Source organism: Mercenaria mercenaria, chromosome 19 (genome assembly GCF_021730395.1).
Source record: "Mercenaria mercenaria strain notata chromosome 19, MADL_Memer_1, whole genome shotgun sequence".
Taxonomy (NCBI): Eukaryota; Metazoa; Mollusca; class Bivalvia; order Venerida; family Veneridae; genus Mercenaria; species Mercenaria mercenaria.
Genome location: NC_069379.1, coordinates 28,067,696 through 28,087,951, shown reverse-complemented (window position 1 = coordinate 28,087,951; position 20,256 = coordinate 28,067,696). Strand labels below are relative to the sequence as shown.

The 20,256-nt window shown below is 34.7% G+C and overlaps 1 protein-coding gene across 1 annotated transcript; it reads left to right on the top strand.

The window, feature by feature from the left end:
* The first annotated feature begins 856 nt into the window (after positions 1-856).
* Positions 857-16,945, top strand: LOC123551180 (plasminogen-like). Its single transcript, XM_053531428.1, has 6 exons — positions 857-1,005; positions 3,486-3,563; positions 10,386-10,449; positions 11,703-11,960; positions 13,521-13,775; positions 14,835-16,945. The coding sequence occupies exons 1-6, from the start codon at positions 973-975 to the stop codon at positions 15,107-15,109; spliced, it is 963 nt and encodes a 320-aa protein (XP_053387403.1). The 5' UTR covers positions 857-972; the 3' UTR covers positions 15,110-16,945.
* Positions 16,946-20,256: the final 3,311 nt, after the last annotated feature.

Genomic DNA, 20,256 nt, shown 5'->3' with positions numbered 1-20,256 from the left:
ATCGTTATCTTCGGATAAGAATGATCCATTTAACACGGAAATTGAACATTCACATTTAATTGTATCATTCAGATATAAGAAAGTTACATAAAAAATTTTGAAAAAATACAAGTGTCTGCAGATGATACGCTTTATACAGGGGAAGTAATCCTGAATGTCTCTTTGCAACAGAACAGACACATTCAACAACAAACATACAACACATCACAAACATATGCATGTAAAAACAATCATACAACACGTCACACACATCATACAACAACAACAACCATATTAGGAAAGAAATATAAAGTAGTTAACAACATTTCAAAATAGTTTCAAATGCAAATAAATTTGCTTAATTGGATGAGTCGTGTCATGAAAAAACCAAGATATTGGCTTTGCGACCAACATGGATCCAGACCAGCCTGCGCATCCGCGCAGTCTGGTCAGGATCCATGCTGTTCGCTAACAGTTTCTCTAATTGCAATAGGCTTTGAAAGCGAACAGCATGGATCCTGACCAGACTGTGCGGATGCCACTATGTTGGTTTTCTCATGGCGCGGCTCAGATATAATTTTGTTAGGGTGGGGGAAGAATGGGAACTAACCGTTATTTTTGATAATTTCTGTTTCGACGGGCAGTTGAGCTGACCAGTGTTTCTGGATTTTGTACCAGTACTAACAAACTGCCACTTGTATCGGTGGTGGGAAACGAATGATTTCAGATATCTTGTACTAAATTATCATGTAGAGCTTAGTCTGATACCTACGCTGTCTCTGTGCCGCTCAGCGAGCGTCCTATTTAAACATTATTTTTTTGTACTTTTAAAATAGGTTATAACTTATGAAAATCAGTAGTATATATAACATGTAAACTATACTTTAATTGCTAGTTTCGTTCCGGATAGGTGCATATAAAGCTTGAGTAAACATGAGCCTCGCAATTTGTTACATCATTTGAGCTTTCAGCGGCAACTTGGGAAGTTCAGTTATGGCAGGATTACACATATTGATCGGAGCTATGGTAAAATATATTTATATTTTTTATGCTATTTATTTATATTTAAGAGCAACTAAACCTCAGTTCCTTACAGATTAGTTCATAATAAGATTAAAAGTACATTAGTACAATTTCATATTGTTGTTTGTGTTTCAAGGTCATGCGACATCTATTAAAAACGTTTAAAACTGTTCCTGAAAGAACATCAAATGATTAATTAAATTCTGTTTGATTTAAAATATTGTTGCCTTATACATTAAAAGAACGATGATTTTCTTCCAAGCCTCAATATTCTTTCAATATTGCGTGTATTACTATTTCTGACTATTTCGATTATTTGATGTTATTGGTTTAAATCCAATTTCTTACAAAAGCTTTACAAACATGTAATCAATCTTCTTCCAGTTTCTGAGTATAAAGTCATATTTATATTTTATAACATTTTTGTTCTTACTTCATTCTAATATGATTACTGTAGATTTTATAATATTTGCGATGATTGTACTTTTACATTTAAAGCATACGGAGTTTAAACTGTCGTAAATGATTAATTAAGACAAAATTAAGTAATTACAGAGGTAAAAAATATTATTCTATATCTATTTTATCTATTCAATCGCGAACGTTCATTTGTAACACGTGACCGTACAATATATTGTGGTATTTGGACACACGTGCGAACAAAAAATCCTGTATTTTCTGTATTTTGACGCACGCGTGTCCAAAATACCCTTTATTTTCTGTATTTGGGCGGTTCAACAGTCCCATGTTAAACATACGATAAAGCCCGAAACGCGTGAAAATGTTCAGAATGTAAATCGGATCAAGTAGGCGCTCTATGTAGAGTTTGATAATGCGTCTTGAAATCGGGATTTAATTGTCATTTGTTTGGTTACAACACTCAAAAACGATTAAAGTGATGGCAATGCTGTCTGATTTAGAACAAGTTTCAGAAGAAGAGATAACAGGTAATCCCAAATAGAAATTATATAGATCTAGATCTATACAGATATAATTGGAAGACAATTTTATTGATTGGAAAAATCTATTATTTTGAGAGGTTGAGAAAATTTTGAATGGCAGTGGTTAGGGTTCTGGTAATCGGACCTCTAGACAACCCGTACAGGAAAACTTGTCCGCTTTTTAAATCCAACAGTTTTTATCCGATCTTCATCAAACTTGCTGACAATGTTTGTGGGCATAATATCCCGGCGTATCATGTGAACACCCGTGGCAGCGAGCGGGTGGTCGGCATCCAAAGCATATCCGCTCTAATTCAGTTTTCATCGGTTCTTCATCAAACTTGCTGAAAATGTTTGTGGACATATATCTCAGCCAAGTATTATAACCATCCGGCTATGTGGGGAGGTGGTACCATATAACTGATTTAAATTAAATACTGATACGCAGAAAAAACAGCATTCAACGAATTACCTATATTACGTATGAAGTGAAATAAATATTGAATTAAAAGGTTATTTAGGGCCTAACATTGTTCTGTATAATATATATATGTGTACTCATACCAAGCTGGGAAAATAAAGAAAAGGCAGGAATACAATATTCAGTGAAACATTTTTAATTTAAACTAAGATAAAATAGATATAGAATATAAAGGTTATTTAACATTGTACTTTACAATACGAGATATATCTCAGTATTATACAGGACAATGTTAAATAATCTAATATTATTGTTTTCACGACTGTCTCATGTCTATCAAATCACGAAGCGTGTTGTCTTGTCACCGTGTAATGTCTATCAAATCTTGAATTATATCTAATGTCTATCTAATCAAGCGTTTTATCGTTACAAATATGTCTTATGTGTTTATAAAGCCATTGCGAATAATTTCTGTCAAATCACAGATTATTGTTACCGCAAATACGTCTTATGTCTGTCATATTACAAATGCTTGGCATCGTGATTATGTCTGTCAAACCTCCAAATATACGTGATGTGAAAATTAATCATTCAACAGAAATAACAACCATAAAGATATGCTTCTTGCAGTTTACATTATGACTTGATTATTAGTCCTTTCGAAAAAAATAGCATGTCATCGTTTAGCATTGTTATTTGTCAGGGGGTGGTCGTATTTCCCCGAAGTTGAAATTCGAGGGTCAGTAGCACGGACAGGGGATAAATAATAAGGCCAATTAGAAATAAACTGATCATCACTCCGTGGTGCCCAACCCCTCTAAATTTAACCGATCATATACTTGAATCACAAACGTGTCCTGTTTTTTACTGGTACTGGCCCTATGTTTTCAAATTGGCCATGATTTTCCTATATTGGCTCAGTTAAGTCTGATAATGGTGAAATTTGTTTCAAATATTGCATACGTGTTATATTGTATTCTTACAGTTATTCTACTGCTTGAATCTGGTGTATTCCATACAGGACGCAGTTGTTCGAAACTTTTACAGGCGATTAACTCAACGGTCGGTAGCGTATTAGTTTGGACACTTGTTGAAGTGATAAAACATGTTCTCTATTTCAGGCTTATCTAGGGTGTCTTGTTAGATGTTACGATATGAACCTGGTATCCCCCATGCCTTGTCGGACCGACAGAACTACGGTGAGTTCCACGTTTGTGTTTGTTAGCTTGCTTGAAAAGGCTGAAAGACAGTTCTAAGTGGAGCTATTTCATATCCCATTGTGAGCGAACTTGAAAGACTTTTGTTAGGTTTGTTTATATTTTTTCTGTCTTTCGGGCAACAAAGTAAACCAAACTTTAAGTTTTATGTTGACAATTTGCTTTTATAACGATATACGTCGTGGTCGTAGAGAGATCTGTAACCTGGAAATCAGAAATCTGAACAATGGACTGTTCATGTATGTTATATTAAGTTTTGAAGATAATCAGAAAAGAGTTTTTAATGTTGTTATTTTGTCAAATATGTATTGACTTTTATCAGAAAAAGCACTGAGTGTATAAAATACTAATATTGGCATTTTTAAAATGTGAACTTTTGTGTTTCATTATCTGTTTAAAGTATGCCGGCTGGCATGTCTGTTATCCAAAGAATTCTGTTCATATTGTTTAAATGTGTTCTGCAATTTTACTAATAATGCATGCTTGTATTGAAAGCGTTGATCTAGTGCACAAAAAGTATATATCCCGATTTTTTTTTCTTTTTTTTTTCTCTTTTTTTTTGTGAGAAGAGAAGGTGAGAATCCGTCCGCACAGATACTTGCATAAAACATATGTGTTAAAGGTGATCTGTCACATTTTATGATATTTTTCACTTTTCGTAATGTTGCGAGTTATTTAAGGAACAGAGAAACCTACAAAATCGTGCGGGTTTAGTTATTTGTTGTTGTTATTAATAAGACTTGATAAGAAATAATTAAACATGCATGAATTTGCACCACACCACAAAAATAAGCCTAGGATTAATTTAACAAATGACTGTTACAATATGGCAATTGGCTATGAAACTCAACACTACCTATGTAGTTAGTTTATATATTCTGAATCATCTACATTTGAAGAGGATTTTCTATATTCAAAGTTATCATTTAAAGATGAAATACTTTAGTGAGAGATGAGTTCAGCTTCTTTTGAATATTTAGCCTGCTGGCAGCAATTTTTTCTGCCTTTGCCACCGGTGTAGACCAAGATCAGACTGCACATACATGCAGGCTGATCATTGTCTGCACTTATCGCTATTTAGTCAGTAAATTTTCAGTGAACACCCCTTGAAATGATAAATGGTAATGCCCAAATCGAATGATGGACCAGTCCATTATAGAAATTTAGCAGAGTAAAGGTTAATAACATGTTCTAAAGAGAACTCCCGAGTTATTGAGACAATATTAAACAAACAAACTAACAAACACAAAATAAACAAGAGAAAAATGAAACAAATGCATAGATATTGAATTATGAAAGTTCTGGGACAGTGCTCTATGCTGCAAGGGACACCTCTCTTACACTTTTTAGATTTTATGTAAGACTTCACCACAAAGTGTGTCCTCCAAGTCATTACACTGCTTCCTGCAACCCTTTAGCCTGCTGGCGGCAAGTGATTCTGCCTTTACAACAGTGCAGACCAAGATCAGACTGCACATCTTCAGCCTGCACAAATGTACAGGCTGATCATGGTCTGCACAGTTCGCTATTCAGTCAGTAAATTTTCAGCAAACACCTCAGGCTCTTAAAATAATAGATGGTGCTGTCGAAATTGAATGATCAAATAAATCTATTGTACAGAGTTAGATCCCAAATAGAAGTGCTTGTTTTAGTGTTTTTGTTAAAGTAATTACCACTCCCATTCCCACTAGAATATGAAAAAAAAAATCAAAATTTCATTATTTCAATATTATTTTCTTTAGCTAGCGGCAAGTAATTCTGATGTTGCGACCTACTGACTAAGATCAGCCTTCACATCCATGTTCGCTATTCAGTCAGTAAAATTTTCAGTAAAAACCCCCTTGATAAACAAGTGATACTGCCCAAATTGAATGATAGACCAGTCCATTTTAGAAATCTATCGGGGTAAAGGTTAACTTGCATTTTGATAGATATCATGATTCCTAAACAATCTGAACCTAAATTACTGCAAGTAGATTCTGAATATATATATATATATAGGCAAATGGAGGTAATTATGTTTTGTATCCTTCATTGCTTGTGAATTTCTGCTTAATAGTTAATGGTTAAGAAATATGACACGGTAGGTCTACATGGATATCTTTCCTTAATATGCAAAGTATGTTTATTAAATTTTTACATATGCTAAAAAGGCACTTTCTTGGTTGGGAAACCAGGATAGAAAATTTCAATTTTAATAAAAATTTCCAGTGCAAATGTAATATGAACGCTCATGATTTTATATAAGCAGATATCAATGTTTCCATTACCTGCCGAATTTGATTAACCACATTTAAACAACATTTAATGACATTTTTTACTTTTTGTATATTCTGGTAGAGAATTATTTAAGGAACAAAAAGACCGATTACATAGAGTTAGATTCCTATTTGAGATGTATATTTTATTATTTTTATAAAATTTTGTAATTACTCCCCTTTAATATGAAAGTATATAAAAAGCTGGGTATTTCTTTTTATTTCGATACAATGTCTAGTTTTACATTTGCATTTGATAGACATATCAACTATTGAACAATCTGAACCAAAATACATGTTTTAAAGCTGTGTGTAGCTTCTGAATTCATTTATTTTCAATCTATCTTGGTTGCGCAACCAAGATAGGCAAAGGGAGGTAATAATAATTTTTCAAACTTGCGTTTCTAATGAATTCTATCTAAATACATAATTTTTAATGCAAATATTTTACAAATATATTACAATATGTCTAATATTTATACATTTCCTTAGGCAAAGTATGTTTATCAAATTTATACTTATGATAAAATAACTCTATCTTGGTTGGGCAACCAGGATAGGAGAATGAAATTTTAAAAATATCTCCAGTGAAAATCTAATTTGTATTTAGTGTTAAGTGAACATAAATGAGTGTAAATGATCAGATGCTGAAGTTTCGAACAAATCCGTTACATGGCCAAAATCTGATTATCCACCTTTAATTTACAAGTACCATCTGGGTAAGTGTTCATCAAGGTAAAAATTTACAATATGCAGGCGTACAGGTCGTCGCTAGGTATAAAGCCGTGACACTGAATGCACTATCTCTGGTGTCTTGAACTTTAACGTACAAATACCATCAGTGTAATTTTTGATCAGGGTAAATTTACAGTTAACATTTACATAGGTCGTCCCTGTGTATTAAGCCGTGACTGCAATTTAAAATGTAAACTGCTGCTGGTTACAGGAGCAGTTATTAATAAAAGAAAATGTGATAAACAAAGCTCAATCTATGTGAAAATATAAATAAAGTTATTTTAAGCTGTGGCTGCTCAGGTGGTAAGTATGCACAAATGTTAAGGGCAATTTCTTACAACCTTGTGCACTATGTGATTCCATATTGAATGTACCATTTGTAAGATAGGCCATATATCAAAAAATGTATTGCATTCCACTGCATCGCACTGCACTTAGGCATTGTAACTGAAAATACAAACTTAAAGTAGGAGCTATCTATATTATGTGTATGTGAAGTTTACTGCAACAGAATACAAGGACTGAAAAAAATATTAAAATATCATTTCCTGAAAAAGAGTTATTTGAGCTGAAAAAAATGATCCTGGATGAAATATTTGGTAAAAAATGGAGACAACTCCGCAAAGACTTTATGATAGGCTTAGGTGACAATTGACCTAGTACCTCATCCAAACTACACACTTTTTACCTCTAATTATGAAAAAAAGTATGCATATTTGCCACATGAATTAGCAACCTGAATACAAAACTATGTAAAGATCAAATAATTGATTGCCCTGGGGAAAGTAGGACATTTTTTTGTGGTGAAATTTGTCAACAAACAGACGATTTTTTTTAAAAAGTCAAAACCCACGAAATTTCACAAGGTGAAATATGTTGAAAAGGCTACTGCTGGAAAGAGAACAATCTCAAGTACACATACATATGCGTCAAAGTATGGGAAAAATATGAGAAAATCGAAGAAATCAATTTCAAGACTGTTAGATGCATAACTGTGTGATTATACATGGCATTTATCACAGATAGGTTACTTTTCCTTTGCACTGATATAACATGGACAGGAATAGGATTAAGAAACGGTGTTCACTCAACAATTTCACTATATAATTAAATCGTTTCCCTTGCGTAAAGAAGGCTTACGTTAAATCTCTACTGCACTGTACTTACTGTACTGTACTATACCTGCGCTTGTACTGTACTGTACATGTACATTTACCTGTAAATACATGTATTGTTCTGTTTTGTACTGTACTGCACTGTACTGTACTGTACTATATTCCTTACATTTCCTGTACTGTACTGTACATTTTCTAGTACCTGTACTGGACCTAGGCCTGCATTTGTGTTTGTACTGTCCTGGCCTAACCTGACCAGTACTGTACTGTACTGTACTGTAGTGTCGACGATTCAGAGACAGATATAGCAAGAGAAAATACACTGTAGAGTTGTAGCATAAAACAGAACTGAAACACCGTGAATACATATTTAATGAAAGATAAAAAACAAAAGTAAATGTTAAACGTATTAGGTTGAAAAGGAAAACGTGAGATATCGACGTAATTTACTGAAAAGAAACTATTAAATGGCTCTTATCAGGTCCGAAACCATACTTAATATAATGTTGTATTTAAACGTCATTTCTTAAATAAGTTAAACTTTTTAATAAATACGGTCTTTTGTGCAAATACATCTATGTAGCAAATGATCTGTTTTCCCGTTCCAAACAATATACGAAACCCAAAACAACTTGACTCAGATCATTGAACTATAATTATATGTTTTCAAGGCCTTTAGTTACGAGTCAGAAAAATCTCATTAAAGTGCATAAAGGCGTGCAAATTTATCTTTTATCGCATAGTCGAGCTTTCAAGTTCATAAGGTATCATATTTTACCTGTTTACAGGTTGATAAATATACGAGAATAGTTAAAAGTAACACAACCTTGACTTTTTTGTAAAATAAAAACATTCAACCTGGTAAAAAAACCAAGGTCGGATAAAAGAGGGAGGAAGGGGGACGATCGAGAGCATTTGTGGTATACTTGCCCAAATTTATTGAAGGGCCAGACCCCTAAAATCCCTAGAAACACCGCGTTATCATGAACCAAAATCAAACAAGCGTTGTACATGTACATGTATATACTGCGATAAATAATTTTTGACCTGCTGGAGCCAGTTGTTCGAAACTTTAACAGTTGTTTAAGCTAATAGTCGATTAACTTTTAAAGTAATATTTTGACACTTTAGAAAACTTAGAAAACAAAAGTATGACTTAAGGATTATTAACACTTAAACGTATTTACAGTAAAATTAAAACATCGTACTAGTGTTTCCCACCAAGATTAGTGTTTTTAATCAAAATTTAACAGGCGATTAGTTTAACAGTCTGTTAAAGTTTCGAACAACTGGGCCCTGAACGTTATGACGTCAATGTCCGACTCATTGCTATTTATCATAATTGTGTTTAAATAAGCATGTTAGAATGAAAATAAGCAATGAAGTCCTGTCGTTTATCGTTTGATTTTCTACGGTTCATTCTTCAAACTTAGATATTTAACCTTTAGCCTGCTGGCGGCAAGAGATTCTGCCTTTGCGACCAGTGCAGACCAAGATCAGCCTGCACATCCGTGCAGGCTGATCATGGTCTGCACTGTTCGCTATTCAGTCAGTAAATTTTCAGTGAACACCCCTTTTAATAATAAATGGTATCGCCCAAATTGAATGATGGACCAGTCCATTTTAAAAATTTAGCAGGCTAAGGGTTAATTAACCGTTCAGTGCATCTGAATAACTTGACTGTAAATAACGCGAATGTCCATTGCAAAACAATGTACTGTGCAATCATTTGATTTCGTGGGCATGACATTTCGTGGTTTTGGTGAAAACGGCAATTTCGTGGGGAAATGAGTTCGTGGATTACAACTTTTGAATATAAAGTGAATGGGGATTTTACTTGTTCGTTGGGATTAAATTTCGTGGATTGACTCAACCACAAAATCCACGAAAATTAGTTCCCCACGAATATTAATGATTTGACAGTTTACATTTTGCGGTTAATATTTAATGTTATAAAACTCTCATATATTTTAATTTAATCTGACTGTATATCTGTGTAAACATCACGTGAATTTAAGATGCAAAATTGAAGTTTTCATTGCCTGAATGTTGAAAAACCGTGGATGAAGAGAACAGTACATAGTTCGACAATCATTTACCGTTTAGAGGAGCGAATTGCATTATCTGCTCCAGGATGACTGTGTAGGTGGTAACGAGGCTCAGCCGAGTTACCAAAATAAGCTCCCAAGAGTTGGATATTTCCATCCACACCTACAACCAATTGTATTAAAATACGGTGTCTCTTTGGATTATCGACATATTTATTTCTGAATCCCAAATCTTGAAAGTCAAAATCACAAAACTAAGATGGTGAAAGTTGAAAATATGATAGTAAATGTCGAAATCACATAAAAAATTATAACATATGAGTTTGTTTCAATGATTTTAAGTTTTCACTGCAAGCGCTTTTAATTGTACATATCTTCAGGCAGTTACATATCGTGATTTCGACTTTTACTATGATGATGATCGTGTTTTCGACTTTCACCATCTTAGTTTTGTGATTTTGACGTTCAAAATGTTACTGCCTGAAGATATGTGCAGTTGGAAGTGCTTGCAGTAGAAATTTAAAATCATTGGGGAAAAAAAAACTCAGAAGTCTACAGCTGTTTTCCCTGGAAATTGAACTTTTTTTTATATTTTATGCCTGCACAAGGATTTTCCTGACTTTATATATATCTTTTTTTCTAATGCAGCGCTGCCCTCCTGGACAATTCTGCACCGAAGACATCCGTGGCAACCTCCTCTGCTTTCCTGGAGGTAAGTAGTTGTATTAATTTAAGTATTGTCTTACAGATACTGACCACTATGCATAAGTTACTATTTCTTATCACAAGGAACCATGCCCGGGAGATATCATTAGAATACATTCGGATGCAAACCGTTCTTTACAGGCTAAGGATATCTTAAATTACATTATACTTCAAATTACAATATACGATGTAATTTGCAACTGAGTTGTTAACATTGTTTTATAACTGCGATACAGTTTCTTTATGGAAAACATTAAAGAATTTAATAAATCAAAACGTATCTTAAACAAGCTTGTTTGATAAAACTTGAGTATACACTAAACCCATATCCTTGTTAACATGAGGACAAGATCAGTAGAAAAAGTCGTGTTACGAGAACGCATACTTTATTATGTTGTCGCTTAGTGATATTGCGCCTTTTTTGTTGCTAGATGACACCAGGTGCCCCTCAATTCAGTTAGAAATGGGTGGGGTGTGAATTTTGACATCAGGATCTTAGTAAATTTCTGCAACACGGAAACTTATGAAGTCCATAAATTACACAGCCATTGCATTCAGATGTTGGTAAAATGCCTTTGATATACAATTAAATTTCAAAATCAAATCTAAATAGCATCTTTTATAACTATCAAGGAACTATTTTTATTTAATTATATCTGCTGATATAATGTGCTACGTCATGTATGTATGTATGTATGTATGTATGTGTTCTTCATAGATAACGTGCGATTTTGCTGACTGAATTTCTAACGATCCTCAAATATTAGCAAAATATTACAGTGTGTTTCTTTGTCAGAGGTCATTCTTTGATTAAAAGATATTTGACCCGTCTGACACAAAATTCAGCGTTACGTTATAAGACTTGCTATATATGAGCCGTGCCATGAGAAAACCAACATAGTGGGTATGCGACCAGCATGGATCCAGACCAGCCTGCGCATCCGCGCAGTCTGGTCAGGCTCCATGCTGTTCGCTTTTAAAGCCTATTGGAATTGGAGAAACGATTAGCGAACAGCATGGATCCTGACCAGACTGCGCGGATGCGCAGGCTGGTCTGGATCCATGCTGGTCGCATACCCACTATGTTGGTTTTCCCATGGCACGGCTCATATGTGTTATCCATTTTGTAAGTGAATTTATTGTATGTCTTTTAATTACATAGCTGCGTTCATTTTGTCATATGAATATCGGAAATAGTTGACTGTTTGTAAAAATCTTAATTTATTCAGCCAGTTTTTGTGCATATTCATTCCTTTACAGCTAGAATCTTAGAATGTTATGAAGTGGGATTTGGACGTTTATATCAGGGGTTCCAAAACAGGACGGTTTCCGGTATTACATGTCAGAGGTGGGACTCGGACGAACCACATAGCCGATCGAATATACACGCAAATAAATTTCCAGATAATACGATCGGGGATGCGGAGAACTACTGTCGAGACCCACACGACGACGGCAGACCCTGGTGCTACACAACCGATCCCAATAACCGATGGGATTACTGCGATATACCACAATGTAATAGCTTGATATATGATCCTTATATAAATCACCGGTCAATAGTTTGCGTAATCAACCGGTGTATAGTTCAACACTTTATTTTACTGGGCTGTGTTACAATTTAAGGAAGAGTATGAATACTTATTTTGATGATTTACAAAATAAAACATTTATTGAATGGCATTCCGGTCAATAATACAAACTATTGTACTACTCTGAGACTCGCTATCTCAGACAATAAAATCAGTCAAAGCCTTAGTACTTTTGCGGGAAAAAGATGATTTTTTGACCTAAAAAAATGGTTAATTGTTAGAACTACAATATCAATAAAAATGATGTTTAATGCAAAACTTGTAAATATATTTCTTATGCGATGAAATGAAACACTTTCTGACAATTGACCGGCAAGCCATAAAACCCTATTTTAGTAACATTTGCCCCATTGTCCAAAACTTTAATCAGCTGTTAAAATAACCGCCGATTAAATTTTCATTGAGAATAGTAGCCTTGGTGTGAACACATGTTTGTTGTTATGATTTTAGTGTCGAGACATTTAATGATATCTAAATGAGCCGTGCCATGGGAAAACCAACATAATAGCTTTGCGACCAGCATGGATCCAGACCAGCCTGCGCATCCGCGCAGTCTGGTCAGGATCCATGCTGTTCGCTAACGGTTTCTCTAATTGCAGTAGGCTTTAAAAGCGAACAGCATGGATCCTGACCAGACTGTGCGGATGCGCAGGCTGGTTTGGATCGATGCTGGTCGCAAACCCACTACGTTGGTTTTCTCATGGCACGGCTCAAATGTTGAAATATGGCCCTAAACTTAATCGACTGTCCGCTTATACATCTGCTAAAATTTCGAACGACTAGGTCCAGGAAATTGTGCTGCCATGTGTGATATAAGTAACATGTATCGAATAGCTTGCCTCTAAATAGTCAAAACCATAGCCGAATGTCTCCAGAACCGATGGTCAAGTGTTTTGTCTGCTAAGTGGCAAGCCATTCAATAAGTCTTTTATTACATTGCATCAGAAATTCTGTGTTTATTATATCTGGGTTCCATTAACGTCTCTCTTGACCAGCAGAAATGCAAGAAACAGGTAGAAGGCGAGATAACGTTGAATGTAATCTGATTTGGATTGCTTTCTTGGTGAAATCGTTTATTCATATTAGAACAGAGGGTCAAAGCAATATCTTTATACAAACATTTCACGCCTTAACACATCAGACATTACTGATACGTAAGAAACTTTTAATTTCAGCAAATATTTTCGGTTCGGAGCTGTTTGTTCGGCATACGGTTGATCGAAAATTTGATACAAACAAATGTGGTCAAAACTGGCCTAACACAGACATAATTGGAAATTTGATACATATCAATGCGGTCAAAACGGGCCTAACACAGACATAATGTATAGTACTTTTGTATATTAAGTGGAGCACGCATCTTCCATTTTAAGAATGGCATCAGTTATTAAGTAAAGTTATCACCCTTTCATTTAAGTTGAATATATCATCAAGTTGCTTTGACCATCATACACAACTACCTGAAAAGAGATTTTTACCTTTGTAGGTTCAAATAAAAACTGTTACAAGAAAGGATATGCTAAGCTCTATCAAGGGTACACAAGTGTTACAAAGGGGAATTTGACCTGTCAGCGCTGGGATACACAAGCACCGCATGAGCACACATATGACAACCCAGATACATACCCTGATCCTTCGATTGCTGATGCAAATAACTACTGCCGTAACCCTTCAAATTCAGAGTCACCATGGTGTTATACAACCGGAAGTACACGTTGGGACTATTGTGACATTGAACCATGTAAGTGTATCAGTCTTAAGTCGTAATCTCATACACACATCTGAAAATAGGTACAGTTATACTTTTTTGCATACATGTCGGCCACATAAAAACGTCTGATGTTATAAGCAACTGTGTATCTAAAATGTTGAAATTACCTGTTCAAGCTGAACACATTTCCGCTTGTTGATATTTGTAAAAATAATATTGAGAAAATAAATCTGTAATGACACTCGGTATTTTCCGTTCAATTACGTATTCCGCGTATGTTAATTCGTCATGTCCCGGTTGACATCGGAACCGTTCGCCACATGAACTAAATTTACTGTGGAAGAATGCCGAAGTAGCAGACGAGAATACGAAATCGTACGGAAACTGCCGAATGTTATTACAATTCCATTACCTTAGTTTCATGTTTTGTTTTCACGTGTTTTTAGTTAGATTCACATTTTACGACTTATGCTATATATTTGGCATCAACTTGAACATCGGTATTGAATTTGATTTGATCTCTCATGAATTAATTCGATAGTATCTATATGTAAATATATGAAAGTTATCTCTGTCATCAGTGTTATATACAGAATCAGATGTACATAATTATATTTTATATACATGTAAAACTTTATTGTATGTTGATTATATGTTATACTGAAGCCACAGGTCAACTTTTATACCTATGCATTAACGCTGACAGTTCTATAGCTAAAGCCAGCAATTTTGTTTTATACTTTGTGAACTGACCTCCACGATTCTATCTTATAATTTATGTATTGACCCCTAGAGATAGATATTTGACTCTTTCACACTGACCCTTACAGTACTAGTGTTATAATTTATTACCCTAACAGTTTTATTTCATATACATTTCACGCCGACCCCTAAAGTTCTGGTTTTGTTTCATCTTCACTGCATATGACCCCTACAGTTCTGTTTATTCATTTTATACACTGACACCTACAGTTCTATCTCTACACTTTATGCACTGACACCAACAGTTCTTTCTCTACACTTTATACACTGACCCCTACAGATCTATTTTTTATACTTTTAGCACTAATTCCTACAATTTCATTTTAGGCAAATACGACTATTGTTATGACGGCGAACCTTGGACGTATCAAGGTCAGGTCTCAAAAACTGAGAGCGGTGTAGAGTGCCAGAGATGGGATACCACAGCTCCACACGACCACAATTTCGGAAACCAACCCTCGAAGTTTTCGGATGCATCAGTGAGTGATGCCGCAAACTACTGTCGGGATCCTACCCAGGTTGAAAGTAGGCTATGGTGTTACACAACAGACCCCAACCAAAGATGGGACTGGTGTAACGTAAAGAAATGCGATGATATATAAAATATGTACAAATATGCAAGCAAGGTTGAATTATGTCATTTTCAATGTCATTTTCAGTGAATAGACCATATACGAGCATGAATATAATATTTAGATAAATAAGGCGTAAAAAATTGTTTGTTTCCGGTATCCCGACCTACCCTAAATTTTTAGCCCGATCCTAAATGTTTTTATGGCCTTGGAGAATTTTTTTTAACAAAAAGTTGCAAAACTGCTCTTTTTTATGCTTTAAACATGGTCAGTGGTGTTAGAAATCAACTTTCTGATGCTCTGAAGGCATTACCCCCTTATTTGTATTCATTTTTGACATAAAAATTATTTACGAAAAGTCTCATTTGATAAAAAAAATCCCCCCAAAACATTTCCGACCTACCTACACTAATTTTTTTTTAGCATGTTACCGGAAACAAAGAATTTTTTGGTCAAATATAGGTAATATTAAAGAGTTAGAATTAGTATACTATAGAGTTTTGGAGAGACTTTTACTGAACTGCCAACTTCTAATTACTAGTTTTGTTACTTCTAACTTCCAGCTCTATTATTTTCAACTTCCAACTTCTTTACTTTTAACTTCACACTTCTTTACAGCTACCTTCCAACTTTTTTCCTTTTAACTTCCTACTTCAGTACTTCCAAGTTCTAACTACCAACCTCATTATTCAAACTTTGAAATTCTCACCTTGTTACTTGTAACTTACATCTTCATTACTTCTAGCTTCAATTTCTTTACTTCTGGGGAGACTTTTACTTAACTGCCAACTTCCAATTACCAGTTTCGTTAATTCTAACTTTCAGCTGTATCACTTTCACCTTCCAACTTCTTTACTTTCGACGTGTAAGGAAGTAGGAAGTGATGAAGTTAGAAGCCAAGAAGTAAAAATTAGTGAAGATAGATGTCAAATGTATTGGAGATAGAAGTCCCAAAGGACATCCACAGTTCACCTTACCCAGATATTATTTTGCAGTTATTTCTAACACAGATAATACTCAAGTACATTAATTAGCTGTTTTAAAGCCTGTAAGCTTATATTGGACAATAATATTAAGAATAATATTATGATGTTTTATTATTTTTTTATTTAGAGTAGGAGATATGTTCGTTTTCTTCCTTACTACTTTAGTATTGTAGTAATGACAAAGGAGTTATAATTCTTCAAATATATATATCTCCTTTATTCAAATTTACAGCTTGAGTCTGAATTTTATTCGAATTAGATGATGAAATAACAAAACAGAGCAAATGTACTCCGTAAGACCCCGTTTGGTAATTCATACAGGCTAATAAGATGGGACATTTGCCAAGTGCTATTCGTATTAATAGTGAAAAACTTTTCAGATTTATATATCTATATATTGTAGCTCAGAGAGAGAGAGAGAGAGAGAGGGAGAGAGAGAGAGAGAGAGAGACAGACAGACAGAGAGAGAGAGAGCGTTCGATGATGTGTTGTAACAGCTTTTATTATGTAACCTTGTGTAGCAACTAAGATAGCAAAAAATGTATAACTCAGTATTTGTATGTACTCATATAGCAGAAAAAGTAAAAACGATGGGTCGCATAAATTCAACAGAGCCTGCATGTATTGTGTACCTTGACAGCTCGTAAACAGTGATGTAGGACTAAATTGATCACCTTTTGGTGTATAGTATAGTTAGAAACTGAACGCTATCCTGAACATGCGCGTGATCGAACATGCTTTAGTTTCTACTACAGGGATATGTACTGCTGGCTATTGCCGGAAGTGAGGAAGTAGTAGTGCAAATATGGTGGCGCCCATAGAAATTTCTCTTACACACTCTTTTCTGAAACGTATATTCAAATAAAACAGTGAAAATCGATTTGTGTAGCTTTTTGTTATGACTAACACACTCATGTTGAGAATATTAAGAAGATTACTATGCAAAGTGTGTATATATAGTAGGTACATACAAAAGGAATGATTTTCATATTACACTTTTCAAGAGCGCCTTGCATTGTAGGAGTTAGATCATTTCCTTCACGGAGTTAAGGCCATTTCCCCAACAGGAAAAGAAGCTAAACGTCTAGTCTGGCTACAGGGAAAACTCTTTTTACACGACATTTGATGACATGATATACATTCTAATACTGTTGACTGAACCTTTTTCATGAACACTAGTATGTAGGACACCATTTCCATTTGTTTTCTATTTTAACATCTAAAATGTAGCTGTATCTTTAGAGTAACAATACGTAAATTATATGAGCCGTACCATGGGAAAACCAACATAGTGCCTTTGCGACCAGCATGGATCCAGACCAGCCTGCGCATCCGCGCAGTCTGGTCAGGATCCATGCTGTTCGCTAACAGATTCTCTAATAGCAATAGGCTTTGAAAGCGAACAGCATGGATCCTGACCAGACTGCGCGGATGCGCAGGCTGGTCTGGATCCATGCTGGTCGCAAAGCCACTATGTTGGTTTTCTCATGGCGCGGCTCATATCCTTTCGGCTACCATAGCAGACCAATACGTACCATAAAAAACGGGGGTCGCTATTACCGCTATCATACACCGACTGACTACCGCAGACGCCTAAAACGTACCATCAAAACGGGTCCAGATTACCGACATCGTACAGCGTAGGACTACCGGAATTTTTTATTTTTTCTTTGTATCTGGGGGGAATTTGAATGCTTTTTATTTATTGCAGAATTTGATCTGAAGTGTAAACTTTCATTTATGTTATTAACAAAACGGTATAAAATCAGTTAAACTAAGAAGTTAAATCATTCATATGACATACTAAATAATATTACGCAACAAATTACAGGTCTCCATAAAATTTAAAAACAAAACCAAACGTCTCGTGCGCAATAATGTTCTAAAATCATTGTTATCGCAATTTGTTGATAAGAAAATCCTTTTCAGACAATTAAGGGATCATTACTCTCCAGAAATACTCATTAGTTTTGATGGTTGCTCGTCGCGGTAATTACCGAACTCAGATTTTAAAACTTAATTAATTACTCATTTTTACGCTACGGTATTTAAAGCTATTTTACTACGTCTGCATTATGCGGTTCCGGCATTCTAGAAGTCTGAAAACAACGGGTCTGCCACAGATGCGTTTTGTACACTTTTCACCAGTTACTTTTACTGTGGCACTACGGTAGTTCTGAACTTTTTTCCATGAAATACAAAATTTCACTGTGGTAATCAGAAATAGTGTACATTTATACACTACGGCAATAATATCTTAAATTGTTATTGCACATGGAACATACATATATACACTGTGGTAATTCTCTACAGAACGCTTCATCGTTTTTACGCCGCAACGGTAATACATATGCACACATCGCTTCTTCCATTTGCATATAGACGTGTAAATATATCTACTATGGAAGTATTGTACTTTTCAAATTTAAAAACTCAACTTTATGTAAGAATGCATTTAAATTATCCCAAAGTACACAATGGTAATTTGACTTTGAGCTCCATGCATTATGCATTATAATGCGTGGATACTCCGGAATGCTTTATAAATGCTACAGTATCCAGTGTTTCACATGTGCCTTTGTATACTCATTATATTAATTTATAGTCTGAGTCCGTAATGTAGGAGATACATTCGTGCACTTGTATTCTCTGAATCCTCTCACTGACGGAGTGTCGCAGGTTCGAGCTGTGCTACCGATTAGGATTTTTTATGTGAGAAAGTAGGCAGTTGCTTACGGACTTTGGCGTCTGTCTAGTACTGGTCTTTCCCAGGAACGATGGTTAGTTGAACTAGCTGCCTGATATAACTGGAATAATGTTGAAAATGGCCGTAAATTCAAACAAAAACAGACTCTAAAATGATCTGTTTCCAAAACCGTACATGAATGAGCTTTCGGTGTAATGAGATCTTATAATTCTTCATTATATGATTAAACAATTGATACCTTAATTGTGACTTTAAAGAAAAGTATCAACGGAATACAGCTCGCAACTGGGATACGCTCTAATTTAGATATAATGCTATTAATAAATTAAGTTATTTTTTTTATCTGTTTGAAAGTCAGTAGGGCATAACAAACTAAGAAAAAGACACTTTTAGCTACTATTATAAGTTTTACCACGAAGTGTTATTCGACAGTTTTGAGTTTTGTTTTGGCACTTGCATCGTATACACCACAAAAACAGATTATGAATATGAATAAATTTAAATGAACCTTAATAACGTATAGCTGACGCGTTTACATGGTCCGATCCGCTGACATAACCGGTAGGCGACTAAAAGTAAAATGCAACAAAAACATTTTTATAACATAAAATAATAAGATAAAACAATAAAATTAACAACTGAATGAAAACACTACAGTACAGGCAATCTCCTATGAAAGGGTATGAGTAAGAAGAATCATATATCAAATGCTACACAGCCTGAACAACGTATTATAACAACGGACTAAAGTTTATGATAGACAGTCTACCTATACTCCGATCCGGAGAAACGGGTAGGAGACTAAAAGTAAAACATTAAAAGCAAACAAAAACATCTGACAGAAAATGAAAAAAAATATATTTAAACGAAAGCAAGTTGTAAAAGCTATAACAGATGAGGATCATTCATTACTGACAAATCATCGCAAAAGGTAACATAGAGCATATGTAATGTTACACAAAAAGTTCACTAAAAGTCATGAAATAATTCCTGTTTTTTTGTTGAATTTGTACTGTAGTCCGTCTAAACTGAATAAGAATGAAACAATTTTGTCAACAACTTACGACAATAACCGTTAGTCTATATATACATGTACTTTTTGAATAGCCCTCTAAAGGCAAGTGGGTGAGGGGGGGGGGGGGGGGGGGGGGGGGTGGGTAATTAGCATTGTTAATGACGCATAGAAAGATAAAATGTCCAAAATTCACTGTGATAAACATGTCATCGGTAGAACTGTTTATTAAGTTAGTTATGTGTCTATATTTAATATATATCATATTACAATGTATCAAAATTCACAAGAAGCCAAACTTTATGAAACATGTTTTTCTTGAATATCAAAACTTTAACTCTAAACCCTTTTCCCTTGAGACAGCTCATATTAGAAAAGTATATTGCATGTTAAAATAAATTATCAAAAGATGAATCAATCAAACTTTCTCATTCGTACTAAAAACATAACGTACATATACACACGACACAAA